Source organism: Salvelinus sp. IW2-2015, linkage group LG4q.2, assembly GCF_002910315.2.
Source record: "Salvelinus sp. IW2-2015 linkage group LG4q.2, ASM291031v2, whole genome shotgun sequence".
In the NCBI taxonomy this organism is placed as follows: domain Eukaryota; kingdom Metazoa; phylum Chordata; class Actinopteri; order Salmoniformes; family Salmonidae; genus Salvelinus; species Salvelinus sp. IW2-2015.
The window spans coordinates 1,274,556-1,296,673 of NC_036843.1; the positions used below are offsets into that span (position 1 = coordinate 1,274,556).

At 42.7% G+C, this 22,118-nt stretch overlaps 1 protein-coding gene across 1 annotated transcript in view; it reads right to left on the bottom strand.

Moving 5' to 3' along the window:
- Positions 1-22,118, bottom strand: part of lpin1a (lipin 1a) — a 49,147-nt gene that overhangs the window by 22,282 nt on the left and 4,747 nt on the right. The window contains 4 exon segments of the mRNA XM_070443317.1: positions 9,283-9,314; positions 9,317-9,376; positions 9,794-9,860; positions 9,863-10,024. Of these exon segments, the coding sequence (XP_070299418.1) occupies positions 9,283-9,314; positions 9,317-9,376; positions 9,794-9,860; positions 9,863-10,024 (321 nt within the window).

The following is a 22,118-nucleotide window of genomic DNA, read 5'->3' on the forward strand; positions in this document are numbered from 1 at the left end:
AGAAAATTGTGCAGTTTTAAAGCTAATGTCCTGCAATTCTACACATTTTGCTATCATATGTGACCAACCACCTTGATTCAATCGTATGTTGCAAAATTTGAAATTATGTTTTTTTACATTGGATAAAAGTAGAGACTCAGAGCTACAAAATGGTATATCATACACTACAGTTGAGAAACAATGAAAAGTAATTCTGCTTTGAAAGTTGATCAACTTGTAACCCCACTTTTGAGAAAATGGTCCTTGAATATTTTGTTACACATACTGGAGAGCTCTTCTTTGTCTACACCTATTCAGCATTGTTCACACCCTTTTAAGCCTTAGCCCCACCCATCTCTTTAAGGTTTCACATGTGAGGCCATGTGCTAAACAGTGTGAGTAAGGTAGTGTAGTAAACAACCAAAGATCTCAAGGTTAAAAGTGGTGAAAGCAATAGCCTACAATAAGGAAAAATTCCAGGTTAAAGTACACTTTATCTAGTCCTTGGCATATATCCTAATCTGACTTTGGTGTAGGTCKTGTTCTTCATATTCCCGTCTCTGGTTAACGCACACTATATCAAATAAAATCAAAGTGTATTTGTCACATGCACAGGATACAGAAGGTGTAAACGGTACAGTGAAATGGTTACTTGCATATTGTTGTTTGAATTTTTTTGTCTTTTTTGGGGGGGGGATTGATCAGCAGATAGATTGTGGATAGATTGTGGCTTCCATTAATGTACTTGTGCGCATCATTTCAAACCCCATATATTTTTTTGTAAATATAAAAACGTCCCTTTTTCAGGACCCTGTCTTTGAAAGATAATTTGTAAAAATCCAAATAACTTCACAGATCTTCATTGTAAAGGGTTTAAACACTATTTCCCATGCTTGTTCAATGAACCATAAACAATTAATGAACATGCACCTGTAGAACGGTCCTTAAGACACTAACAGCTTACAGACGGTAGGGAATTAAGGTCACAGTTATGAAAACTTAGGACACTAAAGAGGCATTTCTACTGACTCTGAAAAACACCAAAAGAAAGATGCCGTTTTCAGCTGTGCTAACATAATTTCAAAAGGGTTTTCTAATGATCAATTAGCCTTTTAAAATGATAAACTTGGATTAGTTAACACAACATGCCATTGGAACACTGGAGTGATGGTTGCTGATAATGTGCCTCTGTACACCTATGTAGATATTCCATTAAAAATCAGCCGTTTCCAGCTACAATAGTCATTTACAACATTAACAATGTCTACACTGTATTTCTGATCAATTTGAAATTATTTTAATGAACATTTAAAAAAAAAAAAATCTTTAAAAAACAAGGACATTTCTATGTGACCCCAAACTTTTGGGGACGGTAGTGTATATATATTGAAATATATAATATTTCAATATATATATATATAAAATATATAATTTTCCTTTATTATTTCCCCTAACCCTACCGTCCCTACCCTAATTGGAGAAAACTAACGGACAACTCTTAGGCTTCTACTTCCAGTTTATACATACTATATACATTTTACAGACACAGTATATTTTACAATAGTTGTCTTTTGTTTGTTTTTAGTCCCATCCTTCAGCTCCACTCAACCCCTCCCATCTATCTCTAAACACCATCCAGTTCTATTTGCCATGTATTTTTCAACTGTGCTGTGATTTTGTATATTATTTTTATATTATTAAACGATTGACTATGACTTGTTATATCACCCAGCAGTGCTATTTGCAGAGTTAGCMCCAGGTAAATGTTGCAATTKTTCAGCTGTTCCTAAACCTGCAACCAAAAACAAGCTACATATGGACAGTACCAAAACAAATGATCTAATGATTCTGTCTCTTCGCAGCAAAATCTGCACAGCTGGGATAGTTGTATCCGCCATATTATAACATTCTATTGGCTGCAAGAATTTTGTAATGCTGCAATTAGTTGGTTGTAATAGCTGCATGTGTGACAACTCCACCAGTCCTATTTATGTTATAATTTCAAAGAGTAAAAAATATTGTTTTTTTATCAGTTAGTATATTTGAGTTTAACCATAATATTTGTTGTAATAGTTGTTCTGTCTTTTCTGATGGATTAAACTGAAATTGCAACCAAATTTTTATGGCGATATTTTGGAGATTATTTCATTTTCAAATAACCAAAAGTGAGAGGTTGTAATCTGAATAATGGGAAAAAGGCCATTATGATTTGGATTACAACTCCTTAACTGCCTTGACTTACCTTTTGCCTGCCCCTTGTAATATAATAAACTCTGAGAGTCGTACTATCCGGCTCTTGTGTCTGTATCTGGGTCTTAGCCTGAGCCTTGATACATTACAGAACATGGGGTGAGATATTCTTACTAATCTGCTAGAGACCCAGTTCAGATTTAAGTATAACTTTTGTATGACTGAAGCCTTTAGTGAGASGTCTAATGCTTTAATATTTAATCATTTCTGCCCTCCGAATTCATATTCATTATATAAATAGGCCCGTTTAATTTTGTCTGGCTTGCCGTTCCAAATAAAATGGAATATAGGCCATAAGCAAATAGGTAAACTGGGATATGACTAAAGAGTTCATCAGGGTGATTTTACCACAAATAGACAGATATTTACATACTAGCAACAAGTGAAAGTGCCCAGATAGAAATATTGTATAKATATTTTATAATTATTAGATGATGCTTACCCGACACACTTGTCTAAATTGATTCATGTGAAAGAAATGCTATAACCCCCAGCCACATCTAGCTAAGTGGATGGGTCACTATTGTCTAGACATGTACACATGTTCATGAAATKCAATAGATGGCCGTAATCKTCCACAGACACAACTGGCTAACTTGATGGGTCATGTYATCATCTGGTGAAGTGGAGTCTTTTGTTTAGACATGTAGCTACCTAGCTAAACAGTTAACCACAATCCGAACCTATACTACTAGCAATACAAAGCGGATCGTCATAGATAGCCACCATGCATGAAATGCTGTAGTATGAATCTGCAGGTAGCTAAAGCTAACCAACTAGGTTCAATGTTAGCTAGCTAGCTAACAGTAGGCTATAACTAGCATTTGCAAATGGCTTTCTGATATACAAATAATATTACTACACAGATCATACACGTAACGTTAGCTAGCGAGCCAGCAAGCTAATATTCAATAACTAGCTAAAAGTACMCTTTAACTTGCAATGAAAATGACTTTCTGACTAAAAACGTATCATATCTGAAAATGTAGCTAGACTCTTACCCATATACAATGCCTTAGGAAAGTATTCAGACCCCTTCCTTGTTCCACATTTTGTAACATTACAGCCTTATTCTAGAATGGATTAAATTAAATGTCTTCCTCATCAACACAATACCCCATAATGACAAAGTGAAAACAGGTTTTTAGAAATTTTWGCAAATGTATAAAATAGAAAAACAGAAATACCTTATTTACATAAGTATTCAGACACTTTGCTATGAGACTCGAAATTGAAGTCAGGTGCATCCTGTTTCTGTTCATCATCCTTAAAAAAAATAAAAATGAAACCCTTTTTTTCACCCCAATTTCGTGGTATCCAATTGGTAATAGTTACAGTCTTCTCTCATTGCTGCAACTCCCGTACGGACTCGGGAGAGGCGAAGGTCGAGAGCCATGCGTCCTCCGAAACACAACCCAACCTAGCCGCACTGCTTCTTGACACAATGCACATCCAACCCGGAAGCCAGCCGCACCAATGTTGTCGGAGGAAAATCACCGTACACCTGGCGACTGGTCAGGTGCACTGCGCCCGGCCCGACACAGGAGTCGCTAGTGCGCATGAGACAGGTATCCTCCCGGCCAACCCCTCCAACCCGGATGACGCTGGGCTAATTGTGCCCGCCCACCTCCCGATCGTGGCGGGCTGCGCGAGACCTGGGCTCGACTCAGAGTCTCTGGTGGCACAGGTGGCGCAGTGGTCTAAGGCAGTGCCTTAGGTGTCTAAGTGGTCTAAGGCATCCGTGCGCCGTGGGGCGCAGGACTGGCCCCCCGCTGATCATCCTTGAGCTGTTTCTACAACTGTGGTAAATTCAGTTGATTGGACATGTTTGGAAAAGCACACACCTGTCTACATAAGGTCCACAGTTGACAGTGCATGTCAGAGCAAAAACCAAGCCATGAGGTCAAAGGAATTGTCTGTAGCGCTCCGATACAGGATTGTGTCGAGGACAGATCTGGGGAAGGGTACCAAAACAGCATTTCTGCAGATTGAAGGTCCCAAGAACATAGTGGCCTCAATCATTCTTAAATGTAAGAAGCCAAACTGAGCAATCGGGGGAGAAGGGCCTTGGTCAGGGAGGTGACAAGAACCTAATGGTCACTCTGACAGAGCTCCAGAGTTCCTCTGGCGAGATTGGAGAACCTTCCAGAAGGACAACCATCTCTGCAGCACTCCACCAATCAGGCCTTTATGGTAGAGTGAAAGCCACACCTCAGTAAAAGGCACATGACAGGAGTTTGCCAAAAGGCACTCAAAGGACCCTCAGACCATGAGAAACAAGATTCTCTGGTCTAATGAAACCAAGATTGAACGATTCGGCCTGAATGCCAAGTGTCACGTCTGGAGCAAACCTGGCACCATCCCTCGGTGAAGCATGGTGGTGGCAGCATCATGCTGTGGGAATGTTTTTCAGCGGCAGGGACTGGGAGACCAGTCAGGATCGAGGGAAAGATGAATGGAGCAAAGTACAGAGAGATCCTTCAAAAACCTGCTCCAGAGCGCTCAGGACCTCAGACTGGAGCAAAGGTTCACCTCCAACAGGACAACGACCCTAAGCACACAGCCAAGACAACACAGGAGTGGCTTCGGGACAAGTCTCTGAATGTCCGTGAGTGGCCAGGCAGAGCTCTGGAGAGACCTGAAAATAGCTGTGCAGCGATGCTCCCCATCCAACCTGACAGAGCTTGAGAGGATCTTGCAGAGAAGAATGGGAGAAACTCCCCAAATACAGGTGTGCAAAGCTTGTAGCGTCACACCCAAGAAGACTCAAGGCTGTAATCGCTGCCAAAGGTGATTCAACAAAGTACTGAGTAAAGTGTCTGAATACTTATGTAAATGTGATATTTCAGTTAATTTTTTTAATAATATTTTTTTCATTGTCATTATGGGTTATTGTGTGTAGATTATTAAGAGACAAAAAAACGATTTAATCCATTTTTAGAATAAGGCTGTAACGTAACAAAATGTGGAAAAAGTCAAGATTTCTGAATATTTTCTGAATGCACTTTACATAGATGTACGATTCACGGCAGACTGGAACCCCTTTAACTCAGTTTTGTTTGTACAGCTTGTTTGGCCAGCGTTGTGTCAAGGTTCACACTGACCGTGTACAGAAAGTAGTCCATCACAATATGTTCACACTGATCTTTGTCGATAGCCCTTGTTAAATTCAGGGCAGCAATGTTTTTGAGAGCAGTAGCAACACATGGCTAATATTATATCTTTCAAAAAAAGCTGCGGTAGCAAGGATTAGCTATACTGTACATACTGAGCAGCTCCTCTTATAGACAGAAGCATGCTACATGGCAGACCAATCCGAACTCATCTCTCAGCATGTCCAGCCCATCCATTATCTCAGCCAATCATGGCTAGCTGGAAGGTTCCTCGCTTTTTCAGTGGCTAAACRAAATAGGCTCATGAGTCAACAACTTTATTCGTATTTACTGACGGCATACACATTTGTTATTAAGGCACATGAAAGTTCACATGTTCCAGAAGGCATTTCTGCCACAAAAAAAAAACGCATTTTGATAAAAAATGATGTTTTACGTTAAAATGCTTCTCCTGTGAAGTAGTGACATGTGACATACGCCTAGCTTCCTGAAACGGGTCACATATGCTATCTGCGGTAAATTTGGCTTGTGGGCCCCCTGAAGGTCGAGGGCCCTGGGCACACGCCCTGCGTGCCCATTCGGTAATCCGGCCCTGGAGAGAGGGGGGTAGGAGGGGTAGTTTAGAGCTTGGCTAGGCGCCACTGCCAGTGCAAATGGGTTATTTGACACTGTTATCGTTGATCCTGCCACGTTCAGATAATCTGAAAACCTAGGAGGGAGAAAGAGTAGGAGAGAGAGATAGAGCCGTACATTGATACCTCAGTGCTCTCCCCTACCACGTATACGGTAGAGACGGGGAATCAGGGGGATGACAGACTCCTCAGCCGTGTGTGTGTGTGGACTGTGCATAAATAGAGTRGTTTTTTCAGTGGGGCGTTGGAGGGACAGCTAAGTTTAGGAGGGAGATTATTCCCAGAGGACTAGGAGAAACAAGAGCTTTACAGTCCAACCAAGACACACACTGTAAAATGAAGAGCCAACTGGATGTGGAAAAGATACACAGTCACTGTCAGGAAAATAGAAGCTCTACAGTGATTCTTTGTTATTAAGAAGGAACATGTTTCTGCCTGAAAGAGGGGCATAGACTAGGGCAGAGAGGAGGAGGAGAGAGGAGGGAGGAGAGAGGAGAAGAGTGGAGGGAGAAGTGAGGAGGGGGAGAAAAGAGAGGAGAAGAGTGGAGGGAGAAGTGAGGAGGGGGAGAAAAGAGAGGAGAAGAGTGGAGGGAGAAGTGAGAAGGGGGGAGAAAGAGAGAAGAGGGGGAGGGAGAGTGAGGAGGGGGAGAGAAAAGAGAGAAGAAAGGGGGAGGGAGACGTGAGGAGGGGGGAGAAAAGAGAGAAGAGTGGATGGAGAGTGAGGAGGGGGAGAAAAGAGAGAAGAAGGGGGAGGGGAGACGTGAGGAGGGGGGAGAAAGAGAGAAGAGTGGATGGAGAAGTGAGGAGGGGGAAAGAGAGAAGAAAGGGGGAGAGAGAACGTGAGGAGGGGGGAGAAAAGAGAGAAGAGGGGGAGGGAGACGTGAGGAGGGGGGAGAAAAGAGAGAAGAGTGGAATGGAGAAGTGAGGAGAGGGGAGAAAAGAGAGAAGAAGGGGGAGAGAGACGTGAGGAGGGGGGAGAAAGAGAGAAGAAGGGGGAGGGAGACGTGAGGAGGGGGGAGAAAAGAGAGGAGAAGAGTGGAGGGAGAAGTAACAATGGGAGAAAAGTGAGGAGAAGAGTGGAGGGAGAAGTGAGAGGGGGAGAAAAGAGAGGAGAAGAGTGGAGGGGAAGTTGAAGGAGGGGGAGAAAAAAAGAGAGGAGAAGAGTGGAGGGAGAAACGGAGGGGGAGAAAGAGAGAAGAGTGGAGGAGAAGTGGAGGGGGAGAAGAGGAGAGAGTGGAGGAGAAGGTGAGGAGGGGGAAAAGAGAGGAAGAGTGGAGGGAGAAGTGAGGAGGGGGAGAACAGAGAGGAGAAGAGGTGAGAGGGGGAGAAGTGAGAGCGGGAGGGGGGGAGAGGAGAAGATGGAGGGAGAAGTGAGGAGGGGGGAAAAAGAGAGGAGAAGACTGGAGGGAGAAGTGAGGAGAAAGAGAGGAGAAGAGAGGAGAGAGGAAAGGTTGTAGCAGGGAAAGTCTGGTGAGGTGGAGGAGAGGGTGGAAGGAGACCAGAAGGAGGAGAGAGCAGAGAGGAGAGAGGAAAGGTTGCAGCAGGGAAACGTGAGGCGAGGTGAGAGAGGGGTGGAAGGAGACAGAAGGAGAGGAGAGAGCAGAGAGGAGAGAGGAAAAGACAGAAGTAAAGAGGAGAGGTTGTATCAGGAAAGAGGGGTGGAGGGAAATGGGACCATGGTATGGATCGGGAGTCTGACTCAGACAGTCAGCGACAGCCCAATTCATCTAAACCCCAGATTATGACAGCTCTGTTTTAATCCCCTTACTGGGAAATATCATCCCTTCATCATTTCCCTCTCTCCTCCTCTCTCCTGCGTGATGTTATAATAAAGGCTGGGAGCTGGGGTGTAGCAGCTACTCTGAGAGCTCAGAGAGCCACAATACTAGACTAATAATGATTTGACACAATAAGAAACACACATCTGTAGACTGTACTTCAAACAAAAGATCAGTCTGGCATTTCCCTACTAATGTTCGAATTGACTTTTCAATTTTGCGGATCGTAGTAAATGTCATCTATTAAAAGATTTCTTTCTCTCCTCCTGTCGTCTGTATCTGCAATAAGACGGTGCCCACAAGTTCACACTGGCACACCTATTTAGTACGCATGGTGGTGTGTGTGTGTGTGTGTGTGTGTGTGTGTGTGTGTGTGTGTGTGTGTGTGTGTGTGTGGTGTGTGTGTGGTGTGTGTGTGTGTGTGTGTGTGTGTGGTGTGTGTGTGTGTGTGTTGTGTGTTGTGTGTGTGTAAGCATGACTGTTGCATCACTTCATACTGTGGCGAGATCACATCACTGAGATTCTGCCTGAAACCTTTTTGGCATGAACCCGTGACCTTTTCATAGATTCTTCATGGTTCTTGGCCGGGCTTGTGTGTGTGGCCTTGGCGGGGCAAGGGGTCCATTCTGTTCCCCGTCCTGTCTAGGATCCAGTTACAGAATGTGTGCTCACGGTTTGTTTCCAAAAAGCACCGTTCACATTACTGAACACGCACCAAGTCAGTCTAACAGGGTTGGATATGTTTCCTCATGCCACTGCAATATTCCTGTATTTCTATTGGTTGGTTCGAGTCAGGTGTCAATAAGGTGTTATGGATTGGCTACGCTTGCAGCTAGGGGAGATTGCGAACGTCAATTCTTCCCTGTTTGATATTGACATGAAAGCGGTGGGGTCACGTTCCTGATATAGGAAATGTAAATAGTGAACTCGTACACATTGTAAATACGTAAATAGAATGCACTATTTCAGAAACTGACCCACCGCTTGCATATATATATATTATATATTTTGCATGCTAAAAAATGTATCACCAATCTACAGCCTTCAGCATCTGTTGTCCTTGCACCTCTAATGTGTTTCCTTGTGTCTTTCATCAAATAAACACCAACTCAATCGGGACCGCTGGCTTGTACAGTCCTTTCTTTAAAACACACGCGAGAGAGTTAAGAAGTACGATCACATGTTACAAATTTACTAAGCCTACTTTCTTCTACTCTCTCTCTCCCTTTCTTTCAACTCTCTCTCGCTCTCTCTCTCCCTTTCTTTCACTCTCTCTCTCTCTCTCTCTCTCTCTCTCTCTCTTCTCTCTCTCTCTCTTCTCTCTCTCTCTCGTCACTCTCCCTTTCTTTCACACTCTCTCTTTCTCTCTCTCTCCCTTTCTTTCACTCTCCTCCTCTCTCTCTCTCTCTCTCTTGGGTTTTGTCCTGAGTGACATTTAGCCATGTTGTCCTGTGAACAATATGGGTGCTGTTTCTAGCCATGGTTCTGTGGTGTGTGTATGTGTGTGTGTGCATGTCACACGGTACGTACCTGTGTGTTCTCTGTCTCCTTGACGAAGAAGCTTCTCCGTTCTCCCCCAGCTTCATTTGTAGACTCACAGGCTCTCCATTGATCTCTATGTCACCTGATACACAGAGGAAACCAGCCATCACTATACTCTCTATCCCACTCTATCTCTCTCTCTCTTTCCTCGCTCCACCCTCAATCACTTTCTTTCCTCTGCTCTACATTTCATGTCTCTCTTTATTCCCCATCTCCATCGTCATCTAAAAACGTTCTCTGTTTCGGCATTTATCTCTGTCTCTCCACCGTCTCTCCCATCCAACTCTCCTTCTATCTTTTACATTTTTTAAATTGATCTATTTTCTATATTTCTATCTTTCTCTCATCCTCCTATTCTCTCTCTGGTCATTTCCATTTCAAACTGAGCCAGGATGCACCCCCCCCCCCCTCCTCCCTCCCTCTTGCCAGTACTGTTAACACCCATCACTCTCTATTACCCTATGTCCTCTGCCCAGTGCCCTTTACCAGATCCCCCCACCCCCCCTCCCCATTCCCTTGTCCTCTACCACTTTCTCACGGGAGCGCAGCACGCCCATCTGTGCCAAGAGCGGACGTGGAAGGGGCGGCACTGCAGGGTGCCGTCAGGCTGACGTACCACGATGACATCGATGCAGCCTGAAAGAGTGGCCGGGTTCAGGCCCCGGTACAGCTCCTTCACCTGTACAAACACCTGGCCTGCCAACTGGCCCACGTAGTTCATGGTCTGAGACTGAGGGAGGGTGGAGGGGGAGAGAGGAAGAGCGAAATACATCAAATCTCTCATTTCCCAAACTGCCGGACGCTGATTCTTGATGATCCTGTCGAGTAATATCATGATATACCAGGGTGACGTTAATGCCTTGGGAAATATGGCTGGATCAGCTGGGTTATGTTTCCCCGACTCTCTAACTGTGATTCACATTCCACTCTGACCCACCATCCTCATTCCCCTCACATCAGGTCATGGCTTTTAACTGATGCATTTGTCACAATAATGCTGAAAAGCAACCAACCGTGCCTCAAAAGCCCTCTGCCGAGTCCCKCGGCCCTGCGCAGAAGAAGCAGCAGAATAGAGCTGGAGTTGCATTGTAATGGAAAGCTATATTCAGCAGACAACTCTGACTAAACCGAGGCTATATGGCTGAAAGGCTGAAGGTGGTTGAGATCCTATCTCCTACCCTCCAAATAAACACACTGACGTTCTCATTGAAACACGTGCCTGCACTTTGCATATCACACACAGACACGCACTGACACACACATGCACTTGGGGCACAGTGCCCTCTGCTGCACTGGCATCTGGCAGGGGATTAATCAGCATGCCAGTGTCTCAGTCACAGGCGGGCAGCAACACTAATGTCCTCTAATTACCAACAGGGCCCTGGGGAGGGAGAGGAAACCATTTCACTGGAGGCCCAATGTGAACGAAGTTAGGATTCAGACCGAATTATTCATGTAGGATAGACAAAAGACGATTCGCTAACAGTGAAAAAAGACAGAGACAACATGTTCTGTAGAAGTCTTAACCGCACACCTACAATTATTTTGGTGCAAATCTCCCTTTGACATGTGTGCATGGTTTACGTGGAAGTCAGAGTTAAAGATGCACGCCAGGATCTTAAGCACAACAAATGTGTAACATATAGTACGAACTGGATTCCTAACATATCGTACCAATTGCAAAAAACATTGTTTTATATGTTTTGCAGGAAGTAACATATCACACCAAATGGATGACGTAGTACACAATTTGATGACATGGTACACAAAAAAACGGGGACAACTTTTGGCTGATCAGAGACCACTTTCAAAACTACTGGGGTTTGATAGCACATCTATAAGTAAGTGGGTTTCAAGATCGATTTTGTCCCTAAAAGTGCAAGAGGGAGAACGACATCTCTTCTCACTAAACAGTGAGTTAACTTTGTTGGCTGTAAACTCTCCTCTTATTATCCCCGACTCAGTTTCTGCTGAGTCAAGTCTAGCACGCGCACACACACGTGCCTTCTGGACAGATGACTTAATATCCTGGCAGATCTCCTGACCAATGATCATTATTTCGTAACACCTCTCAATTACCAGGCTCTCAGAGAGGGCTATCTATCTAATAGACTGTACAGACATCATCAACCACAGAGAGACAGACCTACTATGTGTTTTCTTCATGCCTGGGCACCTGATACTCTATGTTCAAGGACGAATAGAACAGGCAAAGATAAATAGACGTTGGAGAAGAGTTATCTTGAGGTATAGTATAGCTGTTTGAGTCTATGAATCCTGTTTTTCACATTGTTGTCATTTTCTGAAAACGTTTTTGAATTAGCTTGTGAAACTAACAGGTCTAATCTTTGCACTCGATCAAACAGTAAATCTTAGACTAAGATACCTTAAACAGTCCTCAAACAATGGAAGCATAAAGTCTCTATCTCCTCACGCCCCCCCCCCCCCACACACACACTTCTCTCTCCCTCAGTGTGACAACTGACAAGACTCCCCCCAAAATGACGTTTTTATTGTCACATACACCAGATAGGTGCAGTGAAATGTGTTGTTTTACAGGGTCAGGGCCTTGCTCGAAGGCACATCAACAGATTTTTCACCTTGTCGGCTCGGGTATTCAAACAAGCAACCTTTCGATTACTGGCCCAAAACTCTAAACGCTAGGCTACCTGCCACCCTAAACCCAGTATCAGTGGCATTTCAGGAAAATGACATGATTACCCAACCCCCACTCCCCACACGTTCTGCCATCCCCACTAATACAAACACAGGGGAACAGGGGAACTCATTCAGCTCAAGAGTTTCCTCCACTTCCCCCTCAAGGACATGAACCTGCTTCCTGGTTTCCAACCAATCAAAAGACACACAGTATTGGCCCAGGGTATTACCCACAGTAAAATAAACTACACTCACAATACAATGTCAGCTCTGGGTAGAAGTACAGGCARATAGGATCAACTCATACCTTCTGCAAATCATGAAGGTGGGACCACAAACCTGAGATCAGGAGTAACTTAGTCCTACTCCACAATGTAACACACATTTCATATTAGTATAACCKAGAGAAACTCAGAGTTGCAGAAAGACCGATTTTTACCATGTCAGCTCAGGGATTCGATCCAYCAACCATTCAGTTARYGCCCCAACYCTCTAACCACTAGGCTACCTGTCTCCCCTTTTTAACTAACTCCATTAACTGCACCTAGTTTATCATCTTATCTCACTTTACAGACAGCACACACGCACAAAAGCATGCACYCACAAACACAGGACGGGCACACACAGGACGGAATCAAACACACAAACACCTCAGATCAACAACAGTCCCATTGGCAGAGGATCTTATTTATATCCAGTGGTGGGAAAAGTACTCAATTGACATTGACTTGAGTAAAAGTTAAAATACCTTAATAGAAAATGACTCAAGTAAAAGTCACCCAGTAAAAATACTACTTGAGTAAAAGTCTAAAAGTATTTGGTTTTAAATATACTTAAGTATCAAAAGTAAAAGTATAAATTATTTCAAATTCCTTATATTAAGCAAACCAGACAATGTTTGTTCTMGTTTTTTTAATTTACAGAATTTGACCATTTTCCTGTCCTGCTAAGCATTCAAAATGTAATGAGTACTTTGGGGTGTCAGGGAAAATGTATGGAGTAAAAAGTACAGTATTTTCTTTAGGAATGTAGTGAAGCAAAAGAAAAAGCTGTCAAAAATATAAATAGTAAAGTACAGATATCAACAACAAAAAATACGTAAGTAGTACTTTAAAGTAGGCCTATTTTTAATTTAAGGAAAACTATTATTGTTCATTAGTCCACTGTTGATACAGTCCCAAAATGTTTTCCTGTCAAGTTTTCTAGATATTGGATTTTAAAGAAGCAAATTGCCACTTGCCACATCATCATGATAATGCAAAATACTTTTTTCCTTCTTGAATGTTAAGTACTTTACTCCTAGTAGTTAGAGCGTTGGGCCAGTAACCGAAAGGCTGCTGGATCAAATCCCCGATCTGACAAGGTAAACATCTGTCGTTCTGCCCATGAACCAGGAAGTTAACCCACTGTTCCCCAGGCGCCGAAGACGTGGATGGCGATTAACGCAGCYCCCCGCACCTCTCTGATTCAGAGGGGTTGGGTTAAATGCGGAAGATGCATTCAGTTGTACAACTGACTAGGTATCCCCTTTCCCACGGAGTAGAAGTCATGTGACTTCTGTCAGTAGACACATTTTTAATTCCCATCCAAAGATGTCTGGCAGTCAAGGTTTCCAAATAAAATGGCCATGAACTGGGTAGAGAACATATTCAGGTGGCCAATTTTTGTCCAACACTGGTCCTCATCAACTGAAAGTATTTAAAATATGTTTACAAATATATTAAATATATTCTAGGTTAATTGCGAGATATGCTGATGCATATGTAACCGATGTGAAATGGCTAGCTAGTTAGCGGTGGTGCGCGCTAATAGTGTTTCAATCGGTGACGTCACTCGCTCTGAGACCTGAAGTAGTTGTTCCCCTTGCTGTGCAAGGGCAGTGGCTTTTGTGGCGCGATGGGTAACGATGCTTCGTGGGTGTCAGTTGTCTATGTGTGCAGAGGGTCCCTGGTTCAAGGCGAGGAGAGGGACGGAAGCTATACTGTTACGCATAATACAGCTACTGTAGCAGACGACAAGCATGACCTAACACAAACAGCTGTTTATATAAAACACCGCGGACATGTGATATATCTTTCACATTCCGACCAGTTTAGAATGCGTAAATAGATACTTTGTGAAAATGAGCCGTTGTTTATGACCATAGCCTATTTCAATCTCCATTGCACCAACGCAATTATGAAGTGTAGGTTATATGTGCTTGCCTGGCAATTGATTCATATAAAAAAGYAAACAATAATAACACATGCAGAGATGATCTGGGTGCAGCTATCTGTCGATAAGAAATTACACAGAAATTAGAAGAATATCATAGATATTCATAGCCTAGGATTCACAATCATATTCATACGTACATTATTGACGACGAATTGTCGGTTCAGAGTATTTTAGCCATTCAAATGTCTTCCCGCTGTATCGGTAAATCTGCGTTTCTTATTCCAATTCAACTATTACATTGTAATAGCGAACGGAACCTTTCCGTCATTTGATCTTCCGCTTGGCGGTGTCCTAAAGTGCTGTGCAGATACTCCTCTTGTCACTGGAGAGAAAAACAACCCTCCCTATAGTCGGCTGGTGACGTAACACGGCGTAAAACCCTCCATGGGAACCAATGGTAGAACCCCGCAGCCCACACATAACAGTACTGGCCCACTAGCTACAAAGTAGCACGTGTATTGGACAGTGTCGTTTTTAAAGCTCAGAACAGTAGGCTAACCCATATAGGCTATCATTTCTTCAGTTGAAGAGGTGAATTCACATATTTTCCCGAATGTTAAAAGCGAGGTGGGGGCGAGGGGGGTGTAGTCCAGTTGGCAGACTAAAAGTCATTGTGTAATGTCCTCCACAGATGTAAGAAGATATTCATATAAGTGTAAATATCACCAGGGTTATGGAGAAGACAGCTGTTGGTGAGGTGACTCCTTCATCCAATAGCAAAGCTTCGTTGCTTACGTACTATGTCTTGTCAGCAATGACATGATATAACCTGCTACAGAAGCCAGCCTGTATATATGGCTGCATGCCTGGCAGGGTTGGGTAGGATACTTTCTAAATYTAATCTGTTACAGTTACTAGTTACCTGTCCAAAATTGTAAATCAATAACATCATTTCTGGATCAGCCAAACTCAGTAACGTAATCTGTTTACTTTCCGCTACTTTTTGATTACTTTCCCCATCACGCCTTTTTGATTACTTTCCCCATCAAACACATTTGGTGTGTCATCATAGTGGTCTCTGACTTGTGGTCAGACTTGCTCAGGTGGAACAAACTTAAACCTGCGCCTATTTTCAACGCTGAATTGAATGTCATTGAGGAAACAGAAAGGTGTCATAATGTATTTTTTTGCAAACATCCTTTCTGAATTGAAAAGTCATCCAAGAAGTAATCCTCTAGTTTTTCAAAAGTATCTGTTATCTGTTTACAATATTTCTGCTAGTAACGTAACTGATTACAGATACAGTTTTTGTTGTAATCACTTACTCCTCAAACCCTGATGCCTGGCAATGCATCCATTGACCTGTCACCAACTATGCAATAAACAATTTTCTATAGAATCTAACAGGCCTATAGGTGAGAATTCCCAGAAATGCAATACATAGCAATACAGTGTTTACAATAGGAACTAGGACTGGGTAGGGCAGGCCAAGTGGCATATTTACAGTAACTGTAATGACAGTATTTCAAGCCAGTGACCGTGCCTCTTTTCCTTTCTTCTACTCATAAACTGACACACTGAAAAAGCACCAGTGCCTGTAATCAGGGCAGGGCCTGGTTTGTTGCAGGTGCCTATAGGCTCTACGGGCAGCAGAGTGAGAGTAATAAGTGACTAAAAAGACTGAGGGTGGAAGAGCCCTGAAGCTTGTTTCAATGAGCAATGTGATTTAGTAGATACAGCCATAACTTGTGCGAGTCCTCAGGGAAACTCTGGTGACTAAAGTTGCAAGTACCGGCACAGGGACATGCTTGAGTGTACCTCAAAAAACACACATACACTCTGGCATTCACACACACCCCCGCACACACACAAACACATGAGAAGGAGTGAGTGAGTATGTATACTGTACATAGGAAAAATGGTATGTTAGAATTGCGAAAGTTGCATTTGATTGACAGCACCTTTTTGTTCCCATAGCAATCCCTTTCTCTCTCAGTATGCAAATCCAGCCAACAACAAAACTGAAGTAATTTACTTTCTAAAAACATTAATATTGGTATGCAACTGTTTTGGCGTACTCTTGGCATGCCCCACATTGATTTCAGACACAGATTGATTTATGCACTAGGAGTATCAAGTCCTCATCCTGTCCAAACACAGCAAGCTACTTTGTTGCTGCTCAGAATTCCAAGAACACCCCAGAATTCCACTCATTATGACATGACAGCACGTCTTCCCTCCACCGCAACGCTGAGTAACCCTGGGCATTGTGAGTGCTGGGCTGCCAGAGGGGAAATAAGGCTCTTGGCCCGATTACATAAAGCATCTTGGGTTAATTTCCCTCTCATCTTTCCCTTGAAGTTTCCTTAGCTTTAAGTCAGTTGCACAAAACATTTTAAGGTGAATTTCCCCCTGACATTAAGTGAAAAAGTTAAGGGTGTCCATGAGGTCCCTTAAGTGCTTCATTTAGTATGGATATCAATGTAATTAACATTTGTGGAGGTGAATGTTGCTTTCCTCTGACCTGGTTTCAAAAGGAAAACATCCACCAGCTAGCTAGCTACTTAGCTAAACAATGGAAAGTGCACAAACCATGGCTAGAAAGCTGCTGGCTAGCTAGCTGAGGCAGGCCACCAGTGATACAAGTCAGCTTTCGACATCCATCCATGTCTGAGGACGTCGGGAAATTACATGGAAACCGGCCACTAGGGGCATCAGTGAGCGCTGTTACCTTCAAGTAGMTTTCGGTTTTGCTAGAGCATTGTGGATGGGGAATGGGCATAAGCATCTGCCTCTGATTACAAAGGTTGCATATTCAAATTCAGCGATAGAACGTTGTTTTTAATATTTTAGTTTTAAGCCTATCCCAAACCATTACCCTTACCTTAACCATCGGAGTTAATGCCTAACCTTTTTAATTTGTATTTTTTTTAGTTCACCTTTATTTAACCAGGTAGGCTAGTGGAGAACAAGTTCTCATTTACAACTGCGACCTGGCCAAGATGAAGCAAAGCAGTTCGACACATACAACAACACAGAGTTACACATGTAATAAACAAACATACAGTCAATAATACAGTAGAAAAAAAAGTCTATATACATTGTGTGCAAATGAGGTAAGATAAGGGAGGTAAGGCAATAAATAAGCCATGGTGGCGAAGTAATTACAATATACCAATTAAACACTGGAATGGTAGATGTGCAGAAGATGAATGTGCAAGTAGAGATACTGGGGTGCAAAGGAGCAAGATAAATAAATAAATTATGGGGATGAGGTAGATAGATGGACTGTATACAGATGGACTATGTACAGGTGCAGTGATCTGTGAGCTGCTCTGAAAGCTGGTGAGGGAGATATGTGTCTCCAGCTTCAGTGATTTTTGCAGTTCGTTCCAGTCATTGGCAGCAGAGAACTGGAAGGAAAGGCGGCCAAAGGAGGAATTGGCTTTGGGGGTGACCAGTGAGATATACCTGCTGGAGCGCYTGCTACGGGTGGGTTCTGCTATGGTGATCAGTGAGCTGAGATAAGGCGGGGCTTTACCTAGCAAAGACTTGTAGATGACCTGGAGCCAGCCAACGAGAGCGTACAGGTTGCAGTGGTGGGTAGTATATGGGGCTTTGGTGACAAAARGGATGGCACTGTGATAGACTGCATCCAATTTGTTGAGTAGAGTGTTGGAGGCTATTTTGTAAATGACATCGCTGAAGTCAAGGATCGGTAGGATAGTCAGTTTTATGAGGATATGTTTGGCAGCATGAGTGAAGGATGCTTTGTTGCGAAATAGGAAGCCGATTCTAGATTACATTTTGGATTGGAGATGTTTAATGTGAGTCTGTAAGGAGAGTTTACAGTCTAACCAGACACCTAGATATTTGTAGTTATATATTCTAAGTATTCACATATTCTGACATATTCTAAGTCAGAACCGTCCAGAGTAGTGATGCTGGATGGGCGYGCAGGTGCGGGCAGTGATCGGTTGAAGAGCATGCATTTAGTTTTACTTGCATTTAAGAYCAGTTGGAGGCCACGGAAGGAGAGTTGTATGGCATTGAAGCTCGTCTGGACGTTAGTTAATAACACAGTATCTAAAGAAGGGCCAGAGGTATACAGAATGGTGTCGTCTGCGTAGAGGTGGATCAGAGAATCACCAGCAGCAAGAGCGATATCATTGATGTATACAAAGAAGAGAGTCGGCCCGAGAATTGAACCCTGTGGCACCCCCGTAGAGACTGCCAGAGGTCAGACACAACAGGCCCTCCGATTTGACACACTGAACTCTATCAGAGAAGAAGTTGGTGAACCAGGCGAGGCAATTGATGGAGAGAAACCAATTGATGGAGAGAAACCGTAGAAAAATGCTTACCGATAAGAATATGGTGATTGACAGAGTCGAAATCCTTAGCCAGGTCGATGAATACGGCTGCACAGTATTGTRTCTTATCGATGGCGTTATGATATCGTTTAGGACCTTGAGCGTGGCTGAGGTGCACCCATGACCAGCTCTGAAACCAGATTGCATAGCGGAGAAGGTACGGTGGGATTCGAAATGGTCGGTAATCTGTTTGTTATCTTGGCTTTCGAAGACCTTAGAAGGGCAGGGTAGGATAGATATAGGTCTGTAACAGTTTGGGTCTAGAGTGTCTCCCCCTTTAAAGAGGGGGATTACCGCGGCTGCTTTCCAATCTGTGGAAATCTCAGACGATAAAAAAGAGAGGTTGAACAGGCTAGTAATAGAGGTTGCAACAATTTCGGCAGATAATTTTAGAAAGAGAGGGTCCAGATTGTCTAGCCCGGCTGATTTGTAGGGGTCCAGATTTTGCAGCTTTCAGAACATTAGCTATCTGGATTTGGGTGAAGGAGAAATGGGGGAGGTTTGGGCGAGTTGCTTTGGGGGGTGCAGGGCTGTTGACCGGGGTAGGTGTAGCCAGGTGGAAAGCATGGCCAGCCGTAGAAAAATGCTTATTGAAATTCTCAATTATAGTGGATTTATCGGTGGTGATACTGTTTCCTAGCCTCAGTGCAGTYGGCAGCTGGGAGGAGGTGCTCTTATTCTCCATGGACTTTACAGTGTCCCAGAACTTTTTGGAGTTTGTGCTACAGGATGCAAATTTCTGTTTGAAAAAGCTAGCCTTAGCTTTCCTAACTGCCTGTGTATATTTGTTCCTAACTTAAGAATTCTGAGTTAATTGCTCAGCTTAACCCTAACCTAAAAAGTTCATAGTTAAAACTTCTTCAGGATCGGTGTCCCGTCCGCGGGACGGTTGAGCTAACGTAGGCTAATGTGATTAGCATGAGGTTGCAAGAAACAACATTTTTTCCCAGGACAGACATATTTCATATGGGCAGAAAGCTTAAATTCTTGTTAATCTAACTGCACCGTCCAATTTAAAGCAGCTATTAGAGTGAAAGAATACCATGCTATTGTTTGAGAAGAGTGCACAATTATGAACTTGAAAATCTATGAATAAACCAATTAGGCATATTTGGGCAGTCTTGATACAACATTTRGAATAGATATGCAATACTTCACTGGATCACTCTAAAACTTTGCACATACAGTGCTTCCATCTAGTGGCCAAAGTCTAAATTGCGCCTGGGCTAGAATAATTTATTATGACCTTTCTCTTGCATTTCAAAGATGATGATATAAAAAAAAATACAAAAAAACGGTTGGCTTTTCTTTGTATTATCTTCAACCAGATCTAATGTGTTATATTCTCCAACATTCCTTTCACATATCCACAAACTTCAAGGTGTTTCCTTTCAAATGGTATCAAGKATATGCATATCCTTGCTTCAGGGCCTGAGCTACAGGCAGTTAGATTTGGGTATGCCATTTTAGGCAAAATTCAAAAAAAGGGTCCGATCCTTTTAATGCCTAAACTTAACCTTAACTTCTTATGGCTGCAGGGGCAGTATTGAGTAACTTGGATGAAAGGTGCACAGAGGTGCCCATAGTAAACTGCCTGCTCCTCAGTCCCAGTTGCTAATATATGCATATTATTATTCATACTGGATAGAAAACACTCTGAAGTTTCTAAAACTGTTTGAATGATGTCTGTGAGTATTTCAGAACTCATATGGCAGGCAAAAACCTGAGAAAAAATCCAAACAGGAAGTGGGAATTCTGAGGCTGGTRGATTTTCAACCAAGATCCTATTGAATTCACAGCGAGATATGGATGAGTTTGCCTGTAGTCTGTAGAACCTTGTCTGATGCCTCTACTGTGAAGGGGGGCCGAATGAGAGGGGAATTAGTCAGGTCTGCCATGACCTGACCATGCTCTGACCATGCGCGTTCACATGAGAGGGAGCTCTGTTCCATCGCTCATCTGAAGTCAATGTAATTCTCTGGTTGGAATGTTACTGAAGATTTATGTTAAAAACATTCTAAAGATTGATTCAATACATCGTTTGACATGTTTRTACTGACTGTTACGGAACTTTTGGACATTTCGTCAGCTTTTAGTGAACGCGCTTCCTGACGTTGGATTTGTTTACCAACCACGCTACAAAAATAGCTATAACAAAACAAACATTTCTTGTGGAAGTGGGAGTCCTGGGAGTGCATTCCGACGAAGATCAGCAAAGGTAAGTGAAGATTTATAATGCTTTTTATGAGTTTTGTTGACTGCACAATTTGGCGGGTAACTGTATGGCTTGCTTTTGTGGCTGAACGCTGTTTTCAGATTATTGAATATTGTGTTTTGCCGTAAAGCTTTTTGAAATCTGACACAGCGGTTGCATTAAGAACAAGTGTATCTTTAATTCAATGTAAAACATGTATCTTTCATCAAAGTTTATGATGAGTATTTCTGTTATTTGACGTGGCTCTCTGCAATTTCTCAGAATATTTTGGAGGCATTTCTGAACATGGCGCCAATGTAAACTGAGGTTTTTGGATATAAATATTAACTTTATCGAACAAAACATATATGTATTGTGTAACATGAAGTCCTATGAGTGTCATCTGATGAAGATCATCAAAGGTTAGTGATTCATTTTATCTCTATTTCTGCTTTTTGTGACTCCTGTCTTTGGCTGGAAAAATGACTGTGTTTGTCTGTGATTTTGCGGTGACCTAACATAATCGTTTGTGGTGCTTTCGCTGAAAAGCCTATTTGAAATCGGACACTTTGGTGGGATTTACAACAAGATTACCTTTAAAATGGTATAAAATACATGTATATTTGAGGAATTTTAATTATGAGATTTCTGTTGTTTGAATTTGGCGCCCTGCACGTTCACTGGCWGTTGTCATATCGATCCCGTTAACGGGATTGCAGCCATTAAACACTTTGAAATTTGACGTCTGAGAAACATGGGTGAACGTCTAATTCTGACGTGAGACTGTGAGAGCTTGTAGAGCTAGCTACCTCCACTGTAAATTTGCTTGACATGCTAGAAAGTAATAGAAACAAAAAAAGTAACTAAAAGAAACGCGTTTTATTATTTTCCGTATCAATTTGTTTCTCCTGTCTTGAATGTAGAAGTTCTAAATTTCGACCTCCCCAAATAAATGCGCTCTCTTTGATTCGAAATTCAGTCAGTGAATCAGGTCATCTCCATAGTAACCAGAGACTCTTTCTGCCACACGGTCCTTCAAACTACCGTAAAACCCGTAAATGACGCCCTTAGCTAATGAAATGTTTGAGGGGCTCTATGCAACACCCTTAAACAATTCCCATAGCTAAGGGAAAACTATTCCTTAAGGTAAAAAAAAAAAACTTAAGGGAAATACTCACAGAAGTAGTAGCAGTTGCTGCAGGAATTGGGGCCCAATGTAAAGGATAACTCAGGGGTGGGCTGTGTGTGTGTGCACGTGCTTGCATTTGTGTGTGTGCATGCAGCCCCTGACTCCCGATTACAAAACAGCCATTTATTACGAAACAGCCAACAGTCATTTATCTGGCAACAAAAGAGCCCCGCGGGACATGGTTGGAACAGAATACACATGTGCAGTGTTTCTAGGAACTATTAGAATGGTCGMTCATTGTGTGATAGCCAAG